The sequence below is a fragment of the Remersonia thermophila genome, chromosome 5 (assembly GCF_042764415.1).
Source record: "Remersonia thermophila strain ATCC 22073 chromosome 5, whole genome shotgun sequence".
In the NCBI taxonomy this organism is placed as follows: Eukaryota; Fungi; Ascomycota; class Sordariomycetes; order Sordariales; family Chaetomiaceae; genus Remersonia; species Remersonia thermophila.
Genome location: NC_092221.1, coordinates 3,132,299 through 3,160,091, shown reverse-complemented (window position 1 = coordinate 3,160,091; position 27,793 = coordinate 3,132,299). Strand labels below are relative to the sequence as shown.

General features: G+C 54.0%; 7 protein-coding genes across 7 annotated transcripts; 4 read left to right on the top strand and 3 right to left on the bottom strand.

Moving 5' to 3' along the window:
- Positions 1-10,683: 10,683 nt before the first annotated feature.
- On the top strand, positions 10,684-12,112 carry VTJ83DRAFT_6108 (uncharacterized protein; the record flags this gene model as incomplete). Its single annotated transcript, XM_071012783.1, has 2 exons — positions 10,684-11,021; positions 11,092-12,112. The coding sequence occupies 2 exons, from the start codon at positions 10,684-10,686 to the stop codon at positions 12,110-12,112; spliced, it is 1,359 nt and encodes a 452-aa protein (XP_070865483.1).
- Positions 12,113-13,976: 1,864 nt separating this feature from the next.
- On the top strand, positions 13,977-16,057 carry VTJ83DRAFT_6107 (uncharacterized protein; the record flags this gene model as incomplete). The annotated part of the gene is made up of 3 exons (XM_071012782.1): positions 13,977-14,617; positions 14,709-15,081; positions 15,143-16,057. The coding sequence occupies 3 exons, from the start codon at positions 13,977-13,979 to the stop codon at positions 16,055-16,057; spliced, it is 1,929 nt and encodes a 642-aa protein (XP_070865482.1).
- A 772-nt stretch (positions 16,058-16,829) lies between these two features.
- VTJ83DRAFT_6106 (uncharacterized protein) lies at positions 16,830-18,530 on the top strand (the record flags this gene model as incomplete). The annotated part of the gene is made up of 3 exons (XM_071012781.1): positions 16,830-16,874; positions 17,220-17,374; positions 17,426-18,530. 3 exons carry the CDS (start codon positions 16,830-16,832, stop codon positions 18,528-18,530), a joined length of 1,305 nt encoding a protein of 434 aa, XP_070865481.1.
- A 503-nt stretch (positions 18,531-19,033) lies between these two features.
- On the bottom strand, positions 19,034-19,858 carry VTJ83DRAFT_6105 (uncharacterized protein; the record flags this gene model as incomplete). Its single annotated transcript, XM_071012780.1, has 1 exon — positions 19,034-19,858. The coding sequence occupies one exon, from the start codon at positions 19,856-19,858 to the stop codon at positions 19,034-19,036; it is 825 nt and encodes a 274-aa protein (XP_070865480.1).
- A 1,821-nt stretch (positions 19,859-21,679) lies between these two features.
- On the bottom strand, positions 21,680-22,459 carry VTJ83DRAFT_6104 (uncharacterized protein; the record flags this gene model as incomplete). The annotated part of the gene is made up of 1 exon (XM_071012779.1): positions 21,680-22,459. One exon carries the CDS (start codon positions 22,457-22,459, stop codon positions 21,680-21,682), a length of 780 nt encoding a protein of 259 aa, XP_070865479.1.
- Positions 22,460-24,051: 1,592 nt separating this feature from the next.
- On the bottom strand, positions 24,052-24,516 carry VTJ83DRAFT_6103 (uncharacterized protein; the record flags this gene model as incomplete). Its single annotated transcript, XM_071012778.1, has 1 exon — positions 24,052-24,516. The coding sequence occupies one exon, from the start codon at positions 24,514-24,516 to the stop codon at positions 24,052-24,054; it is 465 nt and encodes a 154-aa protein (XP_070865478.1).
- A 1,083-nt stretch (positions 24,517-25,599) lies between these two features.
- VTJ83DRAFT_6102 (uncharacterized protein) lies at positions 25,600-26,706 on the top strand (the record flags this gene model as incomplete). Its single annotated transcript, XM_071012777.1, has 3 exons — positions 25,600-25,687; positions 25,785-26,394; positions 26,499-26,706. The coding sequence occupies 3 exons, from the start codon at positions 25,600-25,602 to the stop codon at positions 26,704-26,706; spliced, it is 906 nt and encodes a 301-aa protein (XP_070865477.1).
- Between the last annotated feature and the right edge of the window lie 1,087 nt (positions 26,707-27,793).

Genomic DNA, 27,793 nt, shown 5'->3' with positions numbered 1-27,793 from the left:
TTAAGGGAGTATACAATACTATTTTACTTGGATCTAATAGTTTCAGGGTCTGAAAAGGTTATATTTCAATGGATTACGCTTTACGTTCAGTAGCCTAAAAGCCTAAGACTTTCTAATATAGAGTAGTATTATACTATTTAGCCCAAACGCAACTATTATAGGAAGAGGAACCACCTTCTTCCTATAAACCTACCGACCGAAGCGTAGTAAGGCCTACGCGTCAGCGGGCTGTAGAGTAAAAATCTAAATCCTAAAAAATTTATTTTGTATAGTATTTACAAAAAATAGGCTCGCAAGCTTGTAACGGTACGGCTAGCTTGTAGCTACGGCTGCCGGCCCGGCCCAAGACTATATAAGGATAAGGTACCCGGCCCGGAGCCCCTATACACGGGTAGAGTACCCTGCTTAGGGGAATCTAAGTGCCTGCTAGCACTGGATTACAATATACTACTGTAGCTACAATAGACTATAGCCTATGCAACGTACTAATAGCGCCCGGGCAGCTAGCCGTTTAATACTGCAACAGCTGTAAGGCTGCTGCAATGGCTCTAAGAGTGCTGGAGGTATAGGGTACCCTAACTAGGTCCCTACAGTACCGAACAGTACAATTATAAAACAGTGCTGTAAAGGCCCTAATACTCTGCAGCTATTATTTTTAGTATACTATTTAACAGGTATCTAAGGATTATATATACTAGTAAGGAAACTAAGTTGCGAGTACTCTTTATTATAAGGGATATATTATTTGCTAATTACTTTAATACTCGAAGGTTTACCTAAAGCTACATAATAATACTCTTCGGAGGTATAATTATATAGAAGGCTATAAAGCAGTCGATAGTTACTACTTTATCTATAGAAGCCGAACTAATAGCGTTTATAAGTATTGCTAAGGAAACTACAATACTGTAACGCCTCTTTAAGGATATTGCTTTAGACTTCGGAGAGCTGTAAGTAATCTATTATAATAATGTTAATGTAATTAGACTAGTAGTTAAAGATAGAATACGGATAAGTACCTCTTTAAGGTATATTAATATCTATAAAATATAGGTAAGAGAGTAGGTTAAAAAAGGCATTTTTAATATTAAGTATCTTTAAATGGTATAGATACTAGCTAACGGATTAACGAAAAATCCATTACAACAGCATTTTAAGTATTTTCGGAAGCTCCTTAACCTTTAAAATATTACTAAACTAGTATAAGATCTAGGGGGTAACTTAAAACAAAGAGTTAATTAATAAGACTTATTCCTAATAACTTTATAATAAAGGTATAGAGTATTAGAAACTAATATAATAAACCGATAACCTAAACATCTAACCTATACTTCTTTAGCTTAACGCGTAGATACGTCTTCTAAGCCTCCGCTTCCTTCTCCTTCGCTTTAGTATCCTTTTTAGCCTTTATATTAACTAGAAGACGCTTTAAAAGCTCCTCCTCTTTATCCTTATTATTATCCTTCTTTACTATTTTACCCTTACCCTTATCCTTAGTCTTCTTAGTAAAAGGAGAATTATCCTCCTTCTTCTTTTTATTAGCTAAGCCGGAAGGAGCGGAAATTACTGTTAAAGAATGTTTACAGGTACTAGACGGTATAGAAGGACCGGGCTAAACTAGGGTAAATAACGTTAGAACGCTATTAGTAATATAAAGGAGTAGAGTCCTTAAACTCTTCCTTAAAGCCGGAAAAAACTCTAGCTACCAACTTTTAACGATACTAGCCTCTAGATCCTTATATATATAACGGGTACAATCCATAATCTATATACTTATCAGAACCTATCGATTAGGTCTCTAAAATAATAAACTTACGTTTTTAAAGGTACCGGCTTATTTATATTGTATATACTAAGCAGTAGTAAACGCTAATAATAAAGGACTAATACGTAATTAAGAAGATTAGTTAAAAATATAATACTGGTTACTATAATAGCCGTTTAAAACTTTAAAATAATAAGAAGGAAGTTTTACCCGAGTCTATAAAACATCGTTATTTTATAACGATAGTAATAGGTTTAACCTATAACTAATAAATATACGCCGTCGTTATACTTTAAAGCTAACTTAAAACAACCTATATAGGGCTAGATCCGTTAACTAAGAACCCTATAACCGTCCTTAAACTTCTATAGAAGCTTAAAGAGCGGAAGCTTAGTAGGGTTAACTTTGCTTTTATATAGTATAACTATAGTATTTTAATTATCGTTAAAGAATACTATAACGCTATTAAAAGACAACTTTATAAACGAATTAATATTACTACCCGTATTAATAGGTTTCTACTGCTCCTAGTAGTATAGGAAGCTAAATAATTATTATAATACGTTACAAAACTATAAATAATTATAATAAGAACTAATTAGTTACTCTTTTATAATTAAAGAGTAAAAAGAGTAGTTTTAAACGATTAAAAATATACTCTAAACGACGAGAACTAGTAACCTAGTTTGTTAAGCTGTTTAATAATATACTTTTAATACTAAAAAAACTAATAGAGCTGGAAATCGATATAATATTTAAGGAGGCTATTTCTACGGTTATAATAATTAGAAAGATCGCTTTTATTATTATAGTTTTAAAATATTATAGTCGACCGAATTATTATTAATATTTCTAAAAGAAGAATAATTTCCTTTGTTAACCTTTAAATCGACCTTCTAAAGGTTTAAAAAGTCGACTAATTATAAAGACTTTAAATTACTGGATATAGCTTATCCTAAAGTCTAAAATAGTTTATAGTATACTATAAAGGGATTTAACTCCTAACTACTCTATTAAAAAGGCGCGAGAGCTACGATAGTATTTCTCTCTTTTCTTTAATTTTTAGCATCCTATTATAACAATTGCTTACTGATCACGAATAACTAAGGGGTATATAACAGGATATATAGGGACTTATACCCTAGTCCCGAACCCTAGTAAGCATTCTACCTGCTTAAACCGCTATTCTAGGTATCCATCGTATATATAAAGAGCCTCTAGGAAAGGTATATCAGATAGTTATTTTCTTCCTTTAAACAACAGCTTCCAACCACTCCTTTCCGCCGTATACACTCTTACAGGTCCGGGCCATCACAATTCCATAGACGCCGGTGGCGATGCTGATGGGATCCGCCATGGAAAATCACAGTCTTTTTATACTTTTGCAGCTTAGGAATAATTATCGAAACTCAAACCATACAGATAGTCGCGTCGGTAATATCAAGGCAACTGGCACGAGGCTTTCGGCGATGTGGTTCGCGCCCCTTCATTGCTTTGGGGACCATAGGGATAGCGCTGAATTCCCAGGCTGTGTTGGGCAGTAATCCCGCATGTTTGCATTGGGCAACTGAAAGACGTAGCTTGCCCTGACAGACCTATAGGAGGTAGGTAATATATACATTTTTATGCAGAATTACGCTACAGCACTCGTGGTGTCGGGCCATCTGCTTCGCAGTCTGCCGTTGGCACAGCCACCAACCGAGTTTGAGCTTCCTAGACACAATCGGTCCTAAGGGCCATTTAATCCGTTCATATACGATGCTGATAGGGCAGAATGAAAGACCCATCCCTTGTCAAACAGAGATCAGGCGGATGCTCACAAGGCGCATGCCCCAAGTATATTAACTTGTTCCTTAAGATAATTGAATGGACCATCGCAAAAGGCGGTATGTTCGGAACTCTACATGGTGGCGAGAGGTTGAAGAAGGGTAGCTTGCCGCAGCAGCACAGCCTTCTACGCCGATATGCAGATCTTGCAACCGGTCAAGCCAGGTATTACAGTACTATGTCATGGTCAGACCTGCCATTGGATGATGGTGCAGGTGATTGCATGACGCAGGTGTTTAGTTGTCTAGGGCTTTGCTCGCCCGTGGAGCGTGGCCCGAAGTGAGAGGGCAACGTATAGGAACCCAATGCAAAGAGCACTCCATCCCACAGCTTCCCTGTCCATCTCTTTGCAGGATATCATAATAGCGCGAGCCCTAGCGACAACGTGATCGCCTGTGAGTTTCACCGGACACCTGTGATGAATTGGAGAGAAGAGGGTGTCTGATAAATGGTGCAAGGCCGTTGTTCAACGACGTACGGGTTTCCGAAGCGTCAGGGATGTCGGTGAGGACGTTCAAGAATGACTTGTTTGGTTCGGGCAGCGATGGTTACGATGTTAGAAGTATCACAGCTACCAGGATCAGGCCATTATTCTTCCTGCCTGCTTGGGTAACACTGCAGCCGGGCGAGAAGCAGACGGCTAGATACGGAACACCTAAGAAAGACTATCGCCTTCTCCTCGAACCGTCCAATCCAGAGATGTCAGTGCATTGGCTTTCCTACCGTAGCATGCTATCTATGCATGCGCCTAGTGTGATGTGCTGCAGCAATGCTCTCTCGTGAGCGGTTCTCTGAACATAGTCTGGTATTTCGGCTGAGGGGTTACGCCCGCTTTTATCATTGGCCGCCATTACTATCGCTCAATGGCACAAGGCTGAGCTCGGGTACATCTTGAAGGGGGTTGTTATTATCCATCTTGCTCATTGCTGTTGTTGGAAGCATTCCAGCCGTAAATGACAAATTCCATCACCCCTTTCTATTGCACTAGAACGCGGGATAGGAGTGGGACAAAACAATGCCCACATCAATGCTACAATCCAGTTAATTACCGCCAGGTCAGTAGTGCACACCCGTGTCAAGCATACACCCGACTAACCCTCATGCACGCCCAGAATAACCGCCAAAACCATTCGCCATCATCCCGTCTAATCAACCCGATTTCGTCAACCCGGACGTGTTCTACGCTCCGACCCGTGCATCAAATTCTATTTTCATTACTCGGAAGATATCATGCTATCATATTCGCGACCGACAGCCAACCGCCACAGTTCTCCTATCGCTCATGAGCCTCTCAGATCCCAAAGCATACTTGAACTCGCTCTGAAGTCTCTGCGAGTACCTAAGAACATCCGGGCCAATGACGAGCCCCACGATACTCGGGACCAGCTAACAACCATGTCATGGTTTCACTTTTACCTCCCTCCATAGCTCTACTATTGCCGCTGCCAAGTTTTGTTACCTTATGCTTGAGAGACCAGGCGACTGGCACAGATATTCTATAGTTATCGACGGTGGGGCCGCAATGAAGAGTGCGAAAAGATTACGCGGAGCATTCTAGATCGTCGAAGTTCAACGCTTGGCGCTCATCACCCAGTAACACTCGAAACAAAGACCAGCTGTTGCAGTAGCAGGTATATATGGTGCACTAGCTGATGGCAGCATCAGCGGATCCGTTTTTGCTGTCACACCAGCCTAGTCGGGTTCCTTCGTGGTCAAGACCAGCTAAAGGAGCCCCTGGTTCTGCTAACGGAGAGTTTCGAGGGTCCCGAGTCTCAGGTCGGAAATGATGATCTGTTGGGCTGGAAATGCATGATTGACTTGCCGAGATGTATCGTTCACTACAACGCCATGAAGATGCCGAGCGTCTGTAGAGTACCACCCCGGGAAACAATTCTGTACATGTGGCTGGCAAAGACTGGCAGGAGGACAACGGAGTGCGTGTCCAATTATGTAATCTTCAGGAGGCACCAGGGACGCTCTCATGGGACTGGAGAGATATTGAAGCGGTTTCTAGAAGCCTCGCTCTACTCGGTTGTGAGACGAGCCATGCAGCTCCTGCTTGCTCCGCTGATGCATGCTCAAGGTCGCCGCGAAGAGGCTGTCATATTGATGCAGGGCGTTGCCAGCTGGGCGGAGCGGAAACTGGGTCCCGGTCACACTGTCACGCAATCGTATTCTGCGCCGATTGAGGCATTGGAAAGCCCGAGGGCCGGAGGAATACTTCAGAGGACCTGGGAGGCCAGCATTTATATTCAGGCCCCTGCTGGACAGCCGGGCAGGGCGATGGAGCCTTAGTAGGGCGGTGGACTGGGTCGTTCTCTAGTCCTCCCTTTGGCCGGTTGATTGCCAAATAGATACAGCCAGCATGAGACTAAACATGACTGACAGGGACTTGGAGACGGTTTCCTCGCTCGCTTTGGACTCAGTCAGTATCGTGCACCAGCAGCTCACGTTGCGTATTATGTTTGCATTAGATTTTGCTAACGAATACGAGCTCAAGCAATGGTGTTGTTTCTAGTTCCAAAGCATTCCGAACTTGATGCTGACCTGCCTTGATCAGCAGAGCTGTCCTGGACATACCTGGCCGTTTCAATTGCTTTGTTCGGTTGAGGCCTAAGTACGGTAGCCTGTTGCAACTGATACGCTACCATTCCCGCGTCTGCGGACATCTGCAGTACCCCTGAATTAGACCCCTTTGGTTGAGGTACCTTAGGACATGGTGTACCTAGGGATTTAAAGACTGAAAGCTGTTTCCTTATTCACTCTCTAGCGACTATTACTGATCAACCTCCATGTCCTCTCCTGAGTCTCATACGACTATTGCGTCGACTAAGCAGGATACTTCATGGAGAAGCCATCGCCCTCCGCGTCTCACAGACGGTCTCAGGTGCATACGATAGGAGTCGTGTAAATTGTCCATATTTGACCCATTTTATTTCGTTAAACAATGGCATTGTTAGGATGCCGCACCGACGATGTACCATACCTAACCCTCTGTCGCTGACACAATCCCCTTGGTTGAGAGACAATACCATTGATAGGACAGCACTAATACCGTTCAGAGAACAAAGCCACTGGTACGGGCGCAACATGTTTACCCGGAAGACAATGGCCCGGCATATAACACGTTCCCCTCGGTTCTGTTCATCAAAGAAAACATTTAGAGTCATGACTGGCCCGAGAAATCATCGTTGATCCCACCAAGCCACCAGCACCCAAGCAAGATAGGCAGCTAGCTACCTACCTAGGTCTTTTCTCCGCGGTTGACCACGAGGCAGAGAGCAGGGGCACCTCCCTACGGCAGCCTTGGCCTTCCTCTCTTTGCGGCGTCCAAGAACAACGCCAATAGAGACCAAAGTGATGGTCCAACCAATGCTAACCGACCTTGACACAGGCCGGCAGGTGGAAGTGAAGCGCGGTCAGATAGTCTGGCTCAATAATCTATCATACGACGATGTCCAGGCTCTGGGGCTTCGTAGGACTGCCAAGAAGCAACTGGTCGACCACCCCGTGGTAATCTGGAACGTCAATGACGACGGAACGGTTGACATCTTTGGCCTTACGAGTCTAGGATACCCATACCATCCTCTCCTGAAGACACGTAAAGGCGACCACGGGTTCTGGAGCTGCTATGTTCCTGTCGCCCCCACTACCAATGCTCAATACGGCGGCGTTGACTTTGGTGCGCAGCTGGCGTTGACAGACGGGGCCGACGTCATGGATCACCCATGTTGGCTAAGACTCAGGAGGTGCACTATTGCTCTCAGATATTTGCGCCCATGTAGAGAACGATGGGGATGCCTCGACGTCGGATCGCTGAGGGTCCTGGAAGATATTCTGCGGCGAAAGAGTACGATGGACACCTGGCATTCTCAGGATGCCTCACAGAGCGAACCTTCACCAGACGGCGATGCATACGAAGACGGTTGGCAGGCGGTGTCGTACAAGAAGTCTGGCAGGGCGGCAAAGACAGTCCTCCGTGTTGCGGTTGTACTTGCTTGCACTGCTGTGATTTCCTCTGCGTTTGCTGGGTAAAGCAGCTCATGGTGCGAGGTCGTCGTACCACGGACCCACGCCGACCTAGCAGGTGTGCATATGGCAAGGTCGGGTACTAGAAATTATTCTCTTCGGGCTGGTCCCAGACACCGGCGCGAGGAGTCATTGCTCGCTCTCAACACTCATACAGAGGTCTTTAATATACCGAGTGTGTTGATAGGTTACCATGTGACATCTTTGCACGATGAAAGCGTGTGTCTTTCTCATTAACTGCCCGTATGTCCCTGAACTATCTACCCGTATGAATAGGTATAAATTTCCTCATGGTCAAGCTCCTCCCTTATCTCCACTGGGATTTCTGCTATACCGCTACTGTAGGACACCCTTCAAGTTCCTCAAGGGTGAAACCGAGAGGCCTGCCATCCTGCATTTCTTGTTCTCTTCTCAGCACGCCTTACTTGACCAATCTCGATAACTTAAAAGACATCTTCCTTCTTGGCAGCCACTCAGTGGAGTTTACATAAGTAACAGCTTCTCTCTTTCTCCGTGACCTTTCTACTTCTCAACAACTTTGGCAAAGGAACCGGCCTTGGGTATCTGGTTGTCACTGCAGGTCTACCTATGTTCAAGTCATCGTCGATATCCTAGCGAAACTATGCCAGGATCTTAGTTAATCAATTGCTTTGGTTACTTTGGCATATCGTGCCCTTCCGCTATCTGTACTTCCCCCCGTTTGTTGTATGCCTCACCTATTGCATCCAACCCTGAGGTGGCGTTCCTCTCCAACCACCAACCACTAGGGACACCAAGATGGGGCAAATGTTTGCTTGACGCTTCCGTCACGCATTTGCTAGTGAAATGGCGGTGGACCATCCGCGTTTCCCTTCTGCCCAATTCTATTGCAACATGATATGGTTTCTGAGCCCTGAGTGAATCACGGGACCACTCAGAGGCTGATATCCATGTGCCGTTGGTGCATGGGAACCCCAAGCAGCCAACGTCAGCAGCACCACGGGACGTTTAGCCGGCAGTTCCACGCTGACGCCACATCACGAACCCACCTGTAGAATCAACTGGGAGAACAGCGATCAAAGGTGCCGTGATTGTGGAGTTCTGCTCGTCCAGTGGGATCCTCCGCGCGAACGTGGCGGGTTTGTGTGAGCCTTGGCTACCACCGGACCTTGAACGGTTCGGGAGTGGCTCAGACCGGGCGGATGCGGCATGCATTTGAGTGCCGGGAGAGCGGCCTGGGCCCTACAAGATGCTTACTTGTAGCAGAGAGTGCAGAGAGTGCAGAGGCCGGCGAGGGTGTGAGCGCCTGGATTGGTACCCCAACGAGCCGCCTCTGTATAACAGCATGTGTTGGGTGAGATCGTATATTAATTACGCCGTGCGCCGTCAACGAAGATTCAGAGAGCTTACTGGTAAACCGGCCGACGCATCCGGTTCCTGACACGGCCGGATCTACTACTATTGGGTCGTCGCCCAATGTTGGTCCAGATGTAGTCCTGCGCCGGGATAGTTAACGGCAGTTGCTGCAACTGTAACGGTTTAACCGTTGCTGCGATGCCATTGATAGGGCTGCAGTGCTTCCGGGCGTGCGTGAGGGTGGAGAGCTCGCAATGATGCAGGTCTCACCTCGCCGGCATGACTGACCATTGAAGTCACTGTCCCTGGCATGTTGGACTCGGCACCCGGCCAATGGGAGACCAAAGACACCAGGCTGCTCCGTCAGCGACAGATAGGACGGGATGTCAAGCCAGCGTTGTAGCGCACTCCATTTTTTATGGAGGCCATGTGCCAGAAATCCTACCATGGCCTTCTCGCCTCCAGGTGGTTGGGAACAGTCGGAGGCAGGCCTGTCACGGCGCCGTCCCTTTCATTGTCCCAGCCTGCCAGCCAAGCATGCATGTTGGTGAAAAGAGATGTTCCTGTTGCCTCTGATCGCGAGTACGAGAATCACCTCATTCTCGACACTTCCAGTGTGAAGTGTAAAATAGAAACCTCGGAGCATGAACCGACCCAACGCGGGTCGGTGGATGCTGCAGCATGTGAACGCTGCAGGGGTTACCTGGTTGGATTCGGCGATGCAGTCCGCCAGGGGGTTGGACTCGTGGGGTGGCGCGAAAATGGGGGGAAGCATTCCTTCGTTTGTCACCCTGTCACCTTGACCTCCAATGTGTCACGATGCGGACAAAAGGAACTCATGCCAGCATTATGTTGGACAGAAGATCGGCAATACCCCTCGAGCTCCCCGGTGACGGGCTTGGAGCAAGAAGCTGTTGGTTGATGTCCTTCGCGGTTCATATCCCGCCAAGTGTGTTGGCCTCGATTCGGCCCGGTTGAACAAACCGCTGATGAACTTGGGCATTGTCCGTGGATCAGCAACGAGCAGGCTCTCACGAAGTGGATTTGTTTAACATCATCACCATCGTCAGCGCCTGGTGGTACCTGTCATTTCTTCGAGCGCCGTGCCGCCATTGAGCTGGTCGCCGGGTTCCGACTCCACCGTCGAGGTTCGTGTTGAAGAGAGTACCTAGCGCTTGCCTTTGTCCACTTTACCAGTCCACTAAGTTATCGCGGTGTTGACGGTGGGCTCGCCCGCGCGGGCACGAGCTCGCCATTACGGGTGACCATGTCTTATCGTGACACACTCCACATGCGTTTGTCTGCAGAACGAACCGACCGGAGGTTGAGCTTGGCTGGCTGGGATGCCCAATCACTGATGCATACGCCATGGCTTGGCCCTCTGGGCCAGGGCAGGGACCGTGAGGCGAAGCTGACTCCTACCAGGGCCACCACGCCAGCAGGCCACCGAGGGTCGGTTTGGCATTTCAAAGATATGGACTGTTTGATGGATTGCTCCGAAGATGCCAGACGGTACTGTTTCATCGCCCGGCTAGCGGGGTTCCCACATGTCTCCAGCCCGGTGTTCCGGACCCGAAGAGGTCTAAACGCCTAGAGAGCCATCATCACTCCATATCTACGGTGCTAGAATCCTCTTCCTCTGCTTCTTCAAGGAACCTGCCATCAGCCAGTCAGTCTCTCACGCCCACCGGTGACGGTCACACATCCCAAAGCACCGCCATGCCACCATGGGACTCTACTCGCCAGCCCCGCCAGCTCGGTCGTTCAGCGACGACAAGGCCACATTGCTCACATCTTGGTGGATTGTGGCCATGTGCACAGTCGTGATCTTCCTCCGTCTCATCGGCCGTCTCATCCGCGTCGAAAAGCTCTTTGGCGAGGACAAGGTCGCCGCGCTCGTCTTGCTCCCGCTCTTCGCTCGCATGGCCTTCATCCATCCCGCCCTCGTCCTCGGCACCAACAACGTTCTCGTCTCCGAGGAGAGCCCCCTGACAAAAGAAGACATCGCTCGCCGTGAGATAGGCAGCAAGCTCGTCTTGATCAGTCGCATTTTGCAACCCGCCATGTACGTCTTGCCCGCTTCCCCTTCCCACCTGAACCGCATCCCCTCTCTAACCGCCCGGCCACGCAAGCAGCCTCTGGCTCCTCAAACTCGTAACTCTCAAGTTTTTCGACCACCTCGTCTGGCAGTCCGGAAAGCGCAGACACTCCATCCTGCTCCTCGCCAGCCGCATCATCCTCGCCGTCACCTTCCTGGGCGTCGTCATCGCCAACCTCGCCGAGTGCCGGCCCTTTTCCCATCACTGGCAGGTCACCCCGGACCCGGGCGGGCAGTGTAGGCAGGGCTACGCCTACCTGATCGTGCACACCGTCTTTCACGGGTTGACGGAGCTTTTGCTGGTGGCATTCCCCGTGGCGATTGTGTTGAAGGCGCGGAGCCTGCCAGCCTCGCGAAAGGCGTTGCTGATCGTGCTGTTTGCGCTGCACTTGCTCAGCGTCGCCGTCGCGGTGTACAGGGTGCCCAGGGTGCTGGAGGATGACGGATACCAGGCGACAAGGACAGGCTGGGCAAGCGTGGAAGTGTTGGTGGCGACGTTTGTGACGAATACGTTGGTGTTGGGGACATTCGTGAGGGATAAAGGCGTGAAGAAGAAGAGGTTCAGGTACCAGCCGCCACAGCCTGGGGAAGAGGGGCTGGCGATGCGGGCTGCGAACGGAGGATTGAGAACTGGGAGGACGATGAAAATGGGGTTGGGGTATCCGGATGACGAGACGGGGGATGAGGAAGTGGTCGGGGGGGTTGAGGAGAGGGGGAAGACGGAGATGGCGGAGGATGAAGACCTGGAGAGGGCGAAACAAGCGCTTCACGATCGTGCAAGCAGCGGGAGTGCAGACTCGCTGATTCCCCGAGGAGCAGGGCTGCGTCCACCACAAACGCCGAGGCGGGACAACAGCGGGGTGATGAGGACGACAACCATCCAGGTGGCGGTGTCCGCGGCAGATCAACGTGAGCCTCGGGATGCCGATGCGGACGACGCGCACGGCATCAGGCTGCGGCCGGCGGATGGAGTGGTCACGGCCCGAGTCCAAGGGCGGCTTCGCGGGTCAAGCATTCGTTTGCGGGAGATGAGGGGGCTCCCCGAATCAGGCTCTTGATGCTTCATATTGCTTGTGGTTCTTGGGTTTTCTGTAGCTTAGTGTCTATAATTACTAGATGCCATGTAACGAACATTTTCCTTCCTAAAGCTAACTGCAAGCCATGAAGCATGTGTCCATCTTGACTTCTTGCGATGCGGCACTCTTCCCCAGGCGGCATCCTATCCATCAACGGCCGCAGAGGTCCTGCAGGGACTTAGGCTCTCTCTCTCTCTCACACACATGTTCTTCCACAAGTCCTTCGGTGCATCACCCGTGGTTCACGCAGCTCGGCGTGGCGTCCTTGGCTCAGCACGCGACCCAACCAGGAACCGAAGCAAGCTTGCCCCTGAGCTAGGTGGCTTTGGGCAGCGTCGCCGATGCACGGGGCGTTCCCAGCCAACGGTGCTACCCACTACCAGTACTATACACAGTACGCAGCATACAGGAGATGCCGGTGCCAAGTGATCGCTAGAGAATGTCGTTATCAGCGATGAAATCTCTTGGGGGGGCGCTAGCGAAACAAAGGGCAGGATTGGCTCCGGTGTACGTGGGGGTCGTTGGGTGGAGGTTCACGCGAGAGCCTCGTGGCTGTTGTGACTCCCTGACAGAACGCAGGACAACCGCCGGGCAGGCTAGCTGAGTTGAGCATCGCACTGACAGAAGCGGAAGTCTTCTCGCAGGATGGCCGTCTTCCCTTGTGTGATGAGGGAATTATGGTTGCAATGCCGAGCGAAAGACAGGTCTCCTTCACTGCCCGTCCTGTGGTGCAGTATGAACCGGCAGCCTGTCAGCCCGCCGATGCAGCCTCCGATGCTTCCAGATTCCAGTTGTTTTTGAGACACGCCCGGTTTTTGTACAGACACAGCGCACGGCGTGCAAAACACCCAGCGCCAGCAGCGCTACATCCGTTATCGCTTGTCGGCGTTGTCGGAAGCTAACTTGGCGAAGTGCTTGGTGTTGTTTCGGCCGTTCCCACCCCTGGGCCTGTTTCTCCTCTAGCGTAACACACCACACCATTAACTATCTTCTGGAATGCCGCTAAGAATAGTGCAGGATGTTGCGGATTCCACCCGATAATAACGCCGGCTGGCAGCCTTTCACATGGGCCGCCGAGTCCCTGAGCCGGCCTTGTTGGTCTTTAGTGGTAGAGGGATGCTCGGATCGGTGCCGAACCATGAACGCGCCAAAACCAAACCAGCCATGCATGCGACAAGCCGGCCCCCGGACCCATCCTCCCAAGGCCGCTGATGATTTGCCCTGCCAAGGAATCGCTGTCTGCTCCAGCACCTGCGACGATGCGCATATGTACTCCGCTTTTCAACGTTGAACAACCCCCGTCTGACACCCTCCACCGGCACCCCACCATGTTTTTATCCCCAGAGCTGTTGTCAAAGTCCACGCCGACGTCTTGCCTATCGATCTATGGGCACGCTTGTCAAGACGGACCCAGTCCTCGGGAATTACATGGGACGTGCCGGTCTGCGCTGATACCTCGCCACGAGGAGCTCCGGGGACTGTGCGACGAGCATCGCGGCCTCATCCTGGTCCGGCACTCGGGCCTCCGGCAGAGCGAAGCCCACTCACCGAGCTACTTCCTACGCCCACCAAGCTCAAGAGTGCGCCGCTGGGCAACCTCAAGACGAGGTGGTTGAATCGACGGTCGGCTGGTCTCAGCATCTCCTTTCCGCGAAGACTCGGAACAGCGGCAGGAGGCGGGGCACTTTCGGTCAACCAGGCGAGCAACTCTCACGGTGCCTCATGTAGACATAGTACCAACAAGATCCGACCGGAAGTGGTACCCACGTCACGTCACCTACGCATCATCACCCACCCATCAGCACCCCTTCGCCTTCCCCGTCCCCGACGCCAGCATACCCTCACCATGCCTTCGCGGCACAGCGACATCGAGATGAGCCAGCTCGGCCGGACGCGCAGCGCCGCTTCCGCAGCCACCTTCTCCCGACCGGCCAGCCGCGCCGGGCGGCTCTCCTTTAAATCCCACTTTGCCAACTTTATCGACTCCTTCCGGCGCGACGACGGCACCAGCAGCACGGGCACCAGCGCCGCCAGCCCTTTCCTCCACGTCACCCCCGCCGCCGACGACGATGACTTTGACACCCACTGGCCCCATGACCACCACCACCACCACCAGAACCAAAGCCAGAACCGCTCCCGGCGGCCCTCCTTTGCCGGCAGCCACCGCACTGAGCGGTACTACGACCTGCGCTCCGCGACGAGCAAAACCGCCTCGACCCTCCTCGCGCGCGAGCTCAAGGGGAGGCACCTGCAGATGATTGCCATCTCGGGGTCGATCGGGACGGGGCTGTTCGTGGCTTCAGGGAGGGCGCTCAGTCAGGGCGGGCCTGCGTCGTTGCTCGTGGCATACGCCATCGTGGGGGTCATGCTGTGGTGCACGGTGCAGGCCATGGGGGAGATGGCGGTTATGTTTCCCGTGGCGGGGAGCTTCTCGGCGTATTCGACGCGGTTTTTGGATCCGAGTTGGGGGTTTTCGATGGGGTGGAAGTAAGTTTTGTTTTCTGCGTCTCGAGGGGCCGCGCAGGGGGGACGTGGGCGTTGGAAAGGTGACAGGCTGACACGTTGACGCGTTGCGCAGTTACGCCATGCAGTGGATCGTCGTCCTCCCGCTTGAGGTCATCGCCGGCGCGCTGACGGTTGCGTACTGGAACCCGGCGCTGGACCGGTCCATATTCGTGACGTTGTTTTTGTTGGTCATCGTGGCCATCAACCTGGCGGGAGTCAAGGGGTACGGCGAGGCCGAGTTCATCTTCGCCATCATCAAGGTCACCGCCATCGTCGGCTTCATCCTGCTCGGCATCGTCATCAACATCGGCGGCACCCCGACCGGCGGCTACATCGGAGGGACCTACTGGCGGGATCCTGGACCCTTCAACAACGGCTTCAAGGGTCTCTGCACCGTGTTCGTGACGGCTGCGTTCGCTTTTGCCGGGACCGAGCTGGTCGGCCTGGTAAGTTCGGGGCATTCTTCCGCTCCCTCCTCCCTGAATATCGCGGGCTAACCACCACCAGGCCGCCGCCGAAACCGCCAACCCGCGCAAATCCCTCCCCACGGCCATCAAGCAGGTCTTTTGGCGCATCACCCTCTTCTACATTGTCTCCTTGATTCTTGTCGGCCTGCTCGTGCCCTACAACGAACCTCGCCTCCTCGGCGCCACCAACATGGCCGACGCCACCGCCAGTCCCTTCGTCATCGCCATCGAGAGCGCCGGAGAGACCGTCCTGCCTAGCGTCATGAACGGCGTCATTCTCATCTCTGTCATCTCCGTTGGCAACTCCTCCGTGTTTGGCTCGTCCCGCACCTTGGCGGCGTTGGCGGAGCAGAACCAGGCGCCGAGGATCTTCGCCTACGTGGACAAGAGGGGAAGGCCGTTGGTGGCAATTTTGGCGGTGAGCAGCTTTGGTTTGCTGGCGTATCTGGCCAGCTACGAGAGTCATGCGAGCATTTTCGACTGGCTGCTTGCCATCAGCGGGCTGAGCACGCTATTTACCTGGGGGAGTACATGTCTGGCGCATATCAGGCTGCGCAAGGCGTGGACCAGGGCGAATCGGTCGCCGGAAGACCTGCCCTTCCGGGCTCAGGCAGGCGTCGCGGGAAGCTGGGTCGGCCTGATCTTGAACGTTGTCGTCTTGATTGCGCAGATTTGGGTGGCGCTTGATCCGCTCCCGAGCGCGGACGGGGCGCCCATGTCGGCTGTCGAGCTGGCAGAGAACTTTTTCCTGCAGTGCCTCGCGTTGCCGGTTGTGGTGGTTATGTGGCTGGGACATAAGCTGTGGTATCGGACAAAGGTTGTGAGGACAAAGGACATGGACATTGATACAGGGAGGAGGGATTGGGGGGGAAGGTTGAGCGTCATCAAGGAGCAGGAGGATGAGGAAAGGAAAAGCTGGCCGAAATGGAAGAGGCTTTACAGGATTATTTGCTAGCTACCGTGCTTGCTATTTCCACCTTCATTTGTTACGGTGGATCCGGCAATAATTACTTGTGTTCTCACTCTTGTATGTATCCGTTGTCCGTCCGGGCCCCCCGAGCCTCTGATTGTTCTTGTTCCCCTACGCATAAGTAATACAGCGGGTTTCATTCGGCCTTGGAGACAACCAACCTAGACCCCAGTCGAGTCACAAGAGGTACCCCCGGATGCGACGGATAGCGAAGGAGCAGAGTGTAACTAATGACAATGACGAACGGGTTTATACTAATTTACCTATCAGGTGTTCGCTCTGAGCAGGTCTCAGGTCAGGGCGTCATGACCCCCATCAAATGCATCAAATGAGGAAATGGAACACGACAAGGACACTTGACTCGTCTCAAGTCCGCTTCTTCCTGTTGCGTTCTTCCGTTCTCAACTTGCAACCCACCGTGGCATCTGGTTCGCCGGCTAGAATGTCTGGTTGGCGAGCCCAATTTGTTTCTCCATGTTGTGCATCGAGTTGTTGATGGTTTCCTCCACGTTTCTCTCCGTTGTTCTACCTATTTGAGGAATGCATCTTGCATCGGCTAAAGTCTCCGACGCATTCGTGTAACCTGTACCATTCTAGGCGCAGCAGGTTGTCTCCAGAACATCAAACGGCATGCCCACTGTAAAAGGGGAGCCTTTAACCAGCCCGTCAGCCAGAAGTACACGATTGGAGTAATTATTATACAACCAATCTCGAATGAGGGAGCCACCAGTCACTCTCATCTCCAGTCCTTGTCATCATGCATCTCGCCAGCCTCTTTTTCGTGCTTGTCGTCAGATATGCGGTAGCCAGAACTCTCCCTTTTGAGAACATCCGCCTCTCAGAGGAGGATGTCGAGTCCTTGTCAACCATCGGCTTCGGTGACCTCGACGCAGCACCAGAGCGGGATTCATGGGATGGTGCCACGCCAACATGCCGAGCCTGGCCAGGCACCGAGGACTGGCCTACCGATGCTGAATGGGCACAGCTGAACAAGACACTGGGCGGTGCCCTGCTACGCCCCATACCGGCTGCGGCGGTGTGCCATATTGATGATGTCCATTACAACGAAACCACCTGCCGCTGGCTGGTTGAAGAATCTGGGCAGACGCACACATGGCTCAATGACCCCCTCTCCACGCTGACGCAGTGGCCGCAGGGCGGTACCTGTCGGTTGGCCTTGAACACGGCGGGCGAGTGCACCCGGGGCGGGTATCCGGAGTACGTGGTCAACGCCACGACGGTGAAGCACATCCAGGCGGCCATCAACTTTGCGCGCAACAAGAATATCCGGCTGGTGATCAAGTATGTTTTCCTGTGTGGCCGCCGAGGAAGAGCCAAAGGTTGACGAAGCAGAAACACCGGTCATGATTTCGCTGGACGCTCCATGGGAGCTGGGTCCCTGAGCATCTGGGTGCACAACATCAAGGACTTCAGCTTCATCCCTGAATACACAGCTGGGCTCTACCGGGGCATGGCTGTCCAGGTTGGGGCTGGCCTGGAGAGCTGGGAGCACAGAAAGCACATGGCTAAACACAACATATCTGTCGTGACACCTGGGGGCGGAACCGTTGGCGCTGTGGGCGGATGGATCTCAGTGGCCGGCCACGGCTGGCTAACATCCAAGTTTGGTCTGGGAGCCGACCAGGTGTTGGCCGTCAACGTCGTCACCGCGGATGGACGGTTCCGGACGATCGACATGAAGAGCGAAAATTTAGAGGAGGAGCTGTGGTGGGCATTACGCGGAGGCGGACCAAGTACATTCCCCTGGGCAACCCCCCAGAGAACGGTCAGCCTGCTAACCAGCCCCTCCAGGCACCTTTGGCGTTATCACCTCCGTCATCCTCCGGGCCTACGCACCCGTAAGTATCGCTCGCGCAGCCATCACCTTCTCTATCTCCTCCTCCGACCCTCCCTCTTCCCGCGAGGTCTTCTGGAACTCCATCTCGAGCTACTACCTCTTCTGCGCCAATTTCGTCACCTCCAACGGCGGCTATTGCCACGACTACATCTACCCCCTTGGCAACGGTTCCTTCAACTTTTCCACCCAGATCACCCTTCCCAACCTTTCCCAAGCCCAAACGCTCGATCTCTTGAACCCGCTGTACAAACAGCTCGGCCAGCCCTTTCCGGAGGCAAGTTTGATCCAAACCTTTCCATACGCGGACAGCACCCTCACCGCCCCGCCCTCCCGCTTGCGCGAGACACGGTACCGATCTCGCATTTTTCCGGGCTATCTTTTCCGCAACGTCTCTGGCGTGAACACCAACATAGGTTGGAACGAGGTGTTCGCCTCGATACGGCGCGCGGTCGAGGAAGCGGGGTACACGTTTTCGGGGGTAAGTTACGCGATTCCCGAGCCGGCCCCTCTGCGGCCCGAAGGGGAGAGCCGTTGGTCGGATCGGGGGGCGGTCAATGCGGCGTGGCGCTGGCCGGTGGTCTTGCTGGGGAGTTTGGTTGAGGAAGACGCCATCGGGACGGTATTGAGTGCAGCCGAGGCGCGGGCAAGAGACGCACGGGCGAGACAGTACGTTGGAGAGTGGCAGGATCTCATGCCAGGTGTTGGAGCGTATTTGAATGAGGGCGATCCGATGGAGGAGGAGTGGGAGTGGCGGTTTTATGGCGAGAGCATGAGAAGGCTGGTCGGGGTGAAGAGGACTTGGGATCCGTGGGGTGTGTTTTGGGCGCCCAACACGCCGGGGAGCGGTGAGTGGTACGTCACGACAGAGTATCCGGGGGCTCAAAATGGGAGGCTTTGTCGGAAACAGGGGCGATGAGCCTGGGCCGAACGGGATTCGGAGGCGATGTGCCAGAGAGGAGCCGGACGGACAAGCAAGTCTGCACACGAGGTCTCTTTCTTATGTAGAGGATCACCATGATTATCGTCATGTTAACTTCATCATCAAAAAGAACATGTGACATACGCTATATACTTGTCTGTGTCACCCCGTCCATACTCCTAGATCATATCCCCGCCAACCCAATATCCGGACTCAAAAGCCCTCTCAGCGCCTCCTCCACCGGCGTCAGCGGCGCCATCTCGCCGTCCGCGGCATCGCCGCCTCCTACACAGCCCGAAGAGACATCCATCATCCCGTTCCCCGCTGCTGCACCCACCGTCGACGCCACCGCATTCGGATACCCCGTCCCTAAACTCCCTAATGGAGCATATCCCTGCGGCGGGAATCCCAACGCCCACCCCTGCTGCTGTGCCTGTTCCTGCTCCTCCCGCTGCTGCTGCTGAAGCAAGAGCCGCCTCTGCTGCTCCTGGTGTATTGCCGCCTGTTGCGTCGCCGCATACGGCGGGTAGGATCCGACGACGCGCGCCGAAGGCATCCCTTGCATCGTTCCAGTCGTGGGAAGAAGCCCTGCGGCGGACGCAGCAGGGTAGACCGCGGCGCGGGGCATGCCGTACACGTGCTGCATGGGTGGCATTACGGGCGGGAACGCCGACAGAGCGGCCGGCACTGGGTAGGCCATGGGCGGAGGTGGGACGCAGAGATCCTCGATGATCGGCGTGGTTGCGGAGGCCGTCCAGAGGGAGGTGGGTGGCGAGAGCGCGCCTTGAAGCGGTGATGGGTTGGCGCCGAGGGGCGTCCCTGTCCCTGGAGCCTGGCCGGTGAAGGAGGTCGGCGGGGAGGTGATCATCCTCCCTAGCGATGGTCCTGCTGGCTGCATGGCCTGGGATGGGGCACATCCCGAGTCGTATGGAGCTGTTGAGACGCAAGGGAGAGCATCATACGTGCTACCATTGTAGGGAGGGTTCCGCTGATCGTAGCGACGGTTCATGCTGTTTCAAGCAGAGCGGTGAGATGAGGTGATAGGGAGTCCCGTAGCTTTGGAAGAAGTCACGGGAATAGGCAGGAGATGAGTAGAAGGAGACCAGGAGGAAACGGGACGCACGCGGCGTGAGGCGAGTAACAGGCCTTATAGTTGCGTTGGTCTGAAGGCGGGCTTGCCTCGCCTCGCACTGCGAAACCCAGACTGCCCCGGGCTCAGGCTTCGGCCATCCACAAGACCCAGTCGATTGCCTTGACGCACAGTAAGTTTCCTGCCTCGTCGCCTTTGGGACGGATTGGGATCGGACCTGTTCGGGAGACCCAACTCCGCACATGCGCACCCCAGGGGCTGTCCAGGAAGTTGGAAAGGTTTTCTGAGAACTACTACGAATAAAGACAGACAGACGGTTGGACATCGGGTCAGACTCTTCACAACTAACGATGAACCGTCTGCATTTCTCCACGGCTGGACCTCTTCGCTGCCTTGTTTCAGGGCTTGGCCTGACCGGGGCAGACCGGAGGCCGGCCCGGTGGTCGGGCCCGCCATTCCTCAGGTCCGAGCATTTTGTGGAGACGCTCGGCCCCACCTTTCCGGACATGGACATTTTGGGTGCAAAAGCTTAACAATCCGGAGGCAAGCCCAACATGAAAGAAAAGAAAAAAAACTAGCGGACGCCTATGTGGTTGTGAGCACTGGCCTGCCAAGGAGAGCCGACACCCACAGAGCTCCCGTCCTCCGGGTTTCGACAACGTAATACAAAGGCGCCAACGGCCGGATTTCGTGGGCATGGTGCCCAACCACGTTTCTGAGCCGCTCTCTTCCAATATCTGAATGTCCAACATTTAATGCTTTGCGCCCTACCAGCTCTAACTGAGCCATTGCTCTCGGTCCCCTTCTTCTCTCTGTCAGTCCAATCGTTCTGACTCAAACCGCTCCCCCCTCATTTCAGTCGAACGTCTTTTCTTCCGTCACCGTATATTTCATTCAACACCCCACAGCACCCTTACCGCAAGCCTCGACTCAGCATGCACATACGCCACACACTGATCCGACTGCACATTCGCAAGCACCGCGTCATCGCCCAACCAGAGTTCCATGAGATCAAATGGGAAGACGACTGCGAGGTCCGGCCGGTAACTCGCGGCAAAGCGAAGCAGTTCGGCCTCGAGGAGGCATCCCCAAAAACCGTCTTCAGTGACGAGCCTTTCCGGATGCTATCTTGTCTGTCACATTCCTCCCAGCCGCCTTTGACGGGCCATGGCAACTTTGCGTCGGGAAAAGATGGCGAAGAGTAAAGACAAGCACTTTGCTTCGTCGTACAGGAAGCTCGGTAGCGCATAATCTTCCGTTCATGATGATGTCTGTGTTTGTGATTCGGTTGCAGGCAGAGGTGCTGTTCTTAGGTTCTTACAGCCCAATGCAATGAAGCATACACCGTTCCTGTATCGCCATTGGCACCCGGCATTCTCATCGCCGTTTTTCATCAGTTTGACTGGCCATGCTCATTCATCGTAGGCCGAGGTTTCTGTCCGTACGATCCTGCTCCTGCTAGCCTGAAACATGATCTTGCAACGCCATCCCAATGTCTAGTTATATCATGCCATTCCGATACTCCAAGTCCCCAAAATGGACGACAATCGATGATCCAACCTAGCGCCGAATGTTCCCATGTACCTGTGCAGTGGAAAAGAAACCCCCCAAAAGCAAGGACAAAGAAGAGTACAGAGAGAGGTAGACAGACACACAGAAAGAAAAGAAACGGAATGAGGTCACCCATCATCGCCCCCCTCCGCCGCATCCATCGCCGTTCCCTCGCCCGCCTCAACAAACTCACGCCGTAAACTTCACCATGCTCTCCTCAATTCGCAATTGCACATGCCTCGGCAAGCTCGACAGCGGTGTCCAATTCTGCATGTAATGCGGACCCCTTGACATGTACACCCTTGTGCGGTCCACGTTCCGCGACGAATTGGGCGGGTAGTACGGCGTGCGTCGGGACTGGCGGATCACCGGGGTCAGCGGCGGTGCGCCGGTGAGCAGCGGGATGGTACCGCCGTCGGTGGTGCCGGTCATCTCGACATCCGCGTCCTCAACGCGGGTCGGGGACGTGGGCCGTGATGAGGTTCCCCTGGCGCGGGACCGGGTGGGGAGGCGAGAGATCCGCTGCGAGGATGTGGGCCAGCGGGGGAGGCTGGGAGTCGGTGGGGTGGAGGTGGCTGAGAAGGAAAGGCCGGGGACCGACGGCGATGCCGCGTTGCTCCCGAGGCTGCTGGTGCTGCTGCTCGGGCTGCGGCCGGGAGTGTTCGGAGGAGAATCGGAGGGGTTGTAGACGGATGAATATCTCTGGCTGCTAGGACGGTGCCGGCGCGGTGTGCTCGGCGGCGACGGGAGGTTGACGTGGTCAAGCAGCAAGGCATCTGCCGAGGGGTCCACGGCCAGGCTGCGTTTGGCCTTTGACCGGGCGAACTTGGAGTTCGAGGCAGTGTAGGTGATGCCCTCCATGTCGTTGTTGTTGTTCTTCTCGTCGTCGTCGTCGTCGTTGTCGTCGTCGTGGGTACTGAAGGCCTGCCAGCGGTGCGGCGTGTAGTGGCGGGAGGTGAAGGAAGGCATTATAATTGAGGAGGCTAGGAGACCAAACTTCGGGGTTTCGAGTCAGGTAAGGGCACGCCTGAGGAAGAGCTCGGGAAGCTCCCGGCAAAGAGGGAGAAAAACGTTCAGAAGGTAATAGGTAAAGTGCCAACTCTGTGGGTACGGAGATGTCAAAAAAAATCCGAAAGCGACTCCAGCGCTGCCAGGCCTAAGCGCAACAAAAAACCGACAACAAGAATGACGAAACAGGCCGTTGCTGCTATGCACAAAGACAAATCACAGAACAGCAAGACCGACTTGACTCGAGGTCGAACTGACCGGGAAACTAAGAACGGGTCAACCGCGCGGGTAGACCTCAAACAAGGGTCATTCATGGCGGCGGCCTGACCTGGTGTCCCGGTGATTTAACTATTTGGTCGTAGGTCGACGTCACCGCGGGGCACCATACCTTAGGTACGGGCAGCCAAGTGATGACAGGAGGTGACCAGACTCCCGTCGGTGGAAGTTGGTGATCCGGCAATTGCCGGCACCCCCGGTAACCTAAGGCCAGGTACCTTACCTGAGCTGACCGGAGCCCCACCGTGTTGCATGGCTGCAACCGCTAACCAGGACCCGGGAGTTCCAGGGTGTCGGGATCACTAACTAACTATACCCTGCCTAAAATTAGTGGGACATGTGCCGGGGTCGGGTCTGTGGCCAGGCCATGCGCGGCGCTGTGTCGGCGACGGCAAATCAGCTGCCGAGAAATGCTACCAACCGTCCCAGGTGAACCCCCAACAGCCCTGCAGGGCACTGTCTGGTGCTGGGCAAGGTCGTAAGGTAGGTCCTTTAGGGGCATGGCCGTTTCAGGATTGTTTTCGGGAATCCTGCTGCGATTTACGGGTCCTGCATGTAATTACCCTTTATGGGCTGAGGTCTTGGGTCTAGGTGGCGCCCACGGCCGAGCATTCCGAGCCAACGCTCGCCGGAATGGCGCGGGATGGGGGTTGCGTTTGAGGTGATGCCAGCAAAGTCCATCCATGAGTTGGTGCAAGTGGGACCATCTTGATCTCGCGGTCCCCATCCGCCCGCATCAGGGGATCCGCGTGTCCTGTCAGATCACCTGCATGCCAAGATGACACCCCTCTCAGCGCGTACGGACCGGACGGGAGCGTCTGTGTGAGCAACCATGGCAAGGATCCATGAATGTGAAGGCGACGGCGGGAAGATGAATCGCGGAGAATCAGCTACACTTCAAGTCAGGCACATGTACCTTTCGAGACTGTACCTGATAGGGAGCCGAGTAGCAAGCAAACAGTGGAAACCATACACTCAGAATGCAGCCTGGGTGGATATCCATACGTAGTGCGGTAGTGCTATGGTGCTGGACGCTTGGCAGCTCAACTGAAGTCAGGCATAAAGGCAAAACGGCAGCGTTTCTTTCTTTCTCTGTTTCTTGTTCAAAAAGACATATCAATAAAAGGAAAAAAAAAAAAAAAAACACTGCAACCACCTCACATACCTGCCAGTCCCTCCTGTCTGGATCCCGTGCCTCTCACTGTTCTGGATGACACCCAACTACGGCACCTACCAAACACGCAGCTCACGGTGTCCAAACATCCAACCCCTCCCTCTCAAACCTTGGCCGTCTTTCCAGCAACCGGGCACACCGCCCCCTCTCCGGCGCCGCTCACATCTGGATGTCCATGAAGCTTCCCCTTGTGATGTCCCACCGTGGCCTTCGTAACGGGGCAGACGGCATCGTCAGCCTGATCCTCCGTCCTGGGGTGATCCGGCGGCAGCGTCGTGGTGGCCGTGCCGACGACGGGACACAGGGTCGCGTCGACAGCCGCCGCGGCGTCTTTGCTGGACAGCTTGCCCGAGACGACGGGACACGCCGAGGCATCGCTGGCCGAGCGGCCCTCGGGGATGGGCACGGCGGGGTGCTTGTGCAGAATCCCCGCGTGGTGATCCGTCGTGGCGCCGACCACGGGGCATGTCTGCCCGGGCTGCGAGAGATCGATGTCCGGGTGGGAAGGGGGAAGGGTGGTGGTGGTGGTGCCGACAACGGGGCAGTTCTTTTCCTGCGAGGTTGCCATTTTGTTGGGTGCCGAGCGTGTCGCGTGCAAAGGGAAGATGAGCGTTGCGTGCTGTATTGTGCTTTGGTTGACGTCGAGGGCCGGGGGTCGCGTCGAGAGCGAATAAGTTTCGATGGGGCACGAGAGTTCTCTGGGTCGTGTCTCTTTGAGCAACAACGTGGTCCGGGAATGTGTCGTGTATGTCGTGCGTTGGATGATCTGTGCCGCTGGTCTGGCTCGTCTCAAAGACTCAGGTCCCAAGGGCGGGGGCTGCTGCCTTCTGCCTCCGCCCCGTCCATGTTCACAATGGTCTGACGTCATGCGCTTCGCTTGCCAGCCCCCCACCGTCAGACCTGCCAACCAACAGGCTGTCACGTTGGTGGTGTTGGCATACCCCACCACACTCAAAGCCGGCCAATGGTACCCAGGCATTTGGTCAGCCTCCCCACGTGCCCCGCAGCAGCACCACCCAGGCCATGGCTCAAGACAGGGTTGTCCACGCTCATCGATCAATCTACCCTGAGGTGTTGTCCAGTCCTCGGCCTTTGCTTCAAGTCAGAGCTATAACAACACACAACCGTCTAAGGTACACAGTAGAACGTAGTTCCTAGACAGTCAAAAACACGGAGCGGTCGGCGCCGTGGAACCGAGCTGAAATGCCCATCAAGTTCGTCATCCTCGGGTTTACACGGCCAGATGCGGCTTCCACCATCTCGTTGAGCTGCATGATCTCAAGGTGCCGAACGGCTCAAGGTGTTCAGATAATCGTGTGTCGAATCGGATCGAACATGACGAGACGGCATGGAAGCCTGTTTGTTCATGACTTGTGTTGGACATCCCCGCATTCGTCTCGTCAACGCAACAACATTATGGCACCAATGACGTGGAATGCGGACAGCGTCACTGACAGGTGACCAATGCCGAGGCGAACAGTCCATGTATACCTACTTTGTCAAAGTCGTATATTATCTGTCCCCAGCGGAATGTGCAGAAGGCTGTCAATTCTCTCTTTCTTTCAGATTCGCCCGTGCCTCCATTCCTCTCCTCGGAATCCGTTACGCCAGGCGACCATCGAACGGAGATAAACATCGCCAAAACCTGACAATGATCGACCCGGAGTTCGCTGCCGCAATGCTCGCTTCGGCGGCAACCTCTACAAGCCACCCGGGGCCCATCATCCCTACTGTGGTCCGTACGTCGTCACCTTCCTTATGCCCTATCACCATCATATCACCATACCGACTCCTAAGTTGATCCAGCCACCCCAACCCACTATGAATATATCTCAGAAACCGGCAAGCGCACCCTCTGGGTTGGCTTTGCCCTCATGACCCTCACCGCGGGCATCTTTTCCCTTTTCAGCTGGAACGTTCCCGTCTCCAAGCGCGTCTACCACGTCGTGGCAACCCTCGCCGCCGTCATCTCCGCGCTCGCCTATTTCGCCGCCGCCACCGGCCAAACCTCATCCCTCGCGTGCCACCCGGTGCGTGACCACCACGAACACGTCCCCGACACCTGGCACGACGCTTGCCGCCAGCTGTTTTGGGCTCGGTACATCGACTGGTTCTTCTCGACGCCGCTGGTCCTGCTGAACCTGTGCTTGCTCGGTGGCGTTTCCGGGGCGCACACGCTCGCTGCGCTCGTGGCCAACGCCGTGGTGGTGGTGGCGGGGTGGGCGGCCGCGTACGGGACCTACACCGGAGCGAACACGGGCGGGGACTCGCACCAGAAGACGGCGATTTGGGGATGGTTTGCCATCGCGTCCGTCGCCTATCTGGTGGTGGTGTGGCATGTCGGGCTGCACGGGACCAGTGCCGTGAGGAACAAGGGGGCCAGGCTCATGAAGCTTTGGACACCCATGGCGGTGTACATCCTGGCGGTCTGGGCGGCATACGTGGTGTAAGTTGGCCCTGTTTTCTTTGTTGAGTGGTTTTTGGATACCTGTTTTCCTTTCCTTCCTGAGGCAAAACGGAGCAAGGGGCTGACCAACATCGCCGTTTCAGCGTCTGGGCTATCGCTCCTCTCGCGCACAGGACCACCGTTGACGCCGAGATCATTACGTACCTCGTGCTCGACATCCTGGCCAAGTCTGTGTTTGGCTTCTGGCTGCTGATCACCCACCGCAACGTCGCCGAGTCGTCCATCAACCTGAACGGTTACTGGTCCCAGGGACTGGCGGCTGAGGGTCTTATTCGCATTGAAGATGAGTAAACCGTCTCTCTCGTCCAAGGCTGAATTGGACAAGAGCTCGCAGATCCCAATCAGGCGGAGGAAGCGATCCACGGTGTTTGACTGGATGTGATTACACGTGGTTCATGGAGCAGGCTGAAAACATTGAGCCTTTGAGGATGTCGTTGACTAATCAAGGAGGGGTCGAGACCACACAATAATGAACAACTGGGGCGCATGTTGGCTCGGTCAGCACCAGAATCAGGTTGGAACTTGTCAATCCACCACAACAAGTCTTGTATCATCACCAGAGAAACATTTTACTAGTTATCAATTATTTCTTGTCTTTTTCACTCGATGGCATGGAAAGCTTCGGCCGGGTTGCTGCCGTGTTCCCTGCTGCTGCGCTGTACCCCTAAACCAGGTGAACGGCCTTGATGCCGCGTTGATATCACCCCTTTCTAGAAGCTGTTCGCACTCTGCCGCGACACCTCGGGCTTACAGCTGCATTAAAAGTACTGCTTATATCCATATATCGTGTGCGGACGAAGCAACAATGTTAGCGCTAGATGATAATTGTTGCAGTAGCAGGTATAGATGGTGCACTAGCTAATGGCAGCATTAATAGCGGATCCGTTGTTGCTGTCACAATAATTTAGTGGCTGCTCTGCCTATCGACAATGACTGCTACCCCGGAGCTGATTTACTCGTCAACGATTCTCGGTTTGAGGCGGGAAGTTTGGATGACATGGGTCGATTCCAGAAGCTAGAGCTTCTGGGCAATAGTGAACCATTATCAATCTGGCATAAAATACATAATTGAAAATCTCCAAGAAATCAAGACCGGATATCTGGCCCGTCCCGCTACACTACCAAACCCTCCAGACGCCCAAACCAAAAAGATATCTCCTCCTATCCCCTGTCTTCGCGCCGTCCCATCATACCCAAACGCCAACGCTTAATACATGACTGCGGTATCTTTGCCTGAATCATTCCGTTTGTCGCTTGTGTTCCCGTCATCAGGTGTGTTGCCACTGGTCCTCTAGTTGTGATGCATGTCGTATTGGCCTCTGGGGCCGCCGCTTCAGAGCTTGTTGTAGCCAGATCGGCCGCCGTCTACATTGGCCGC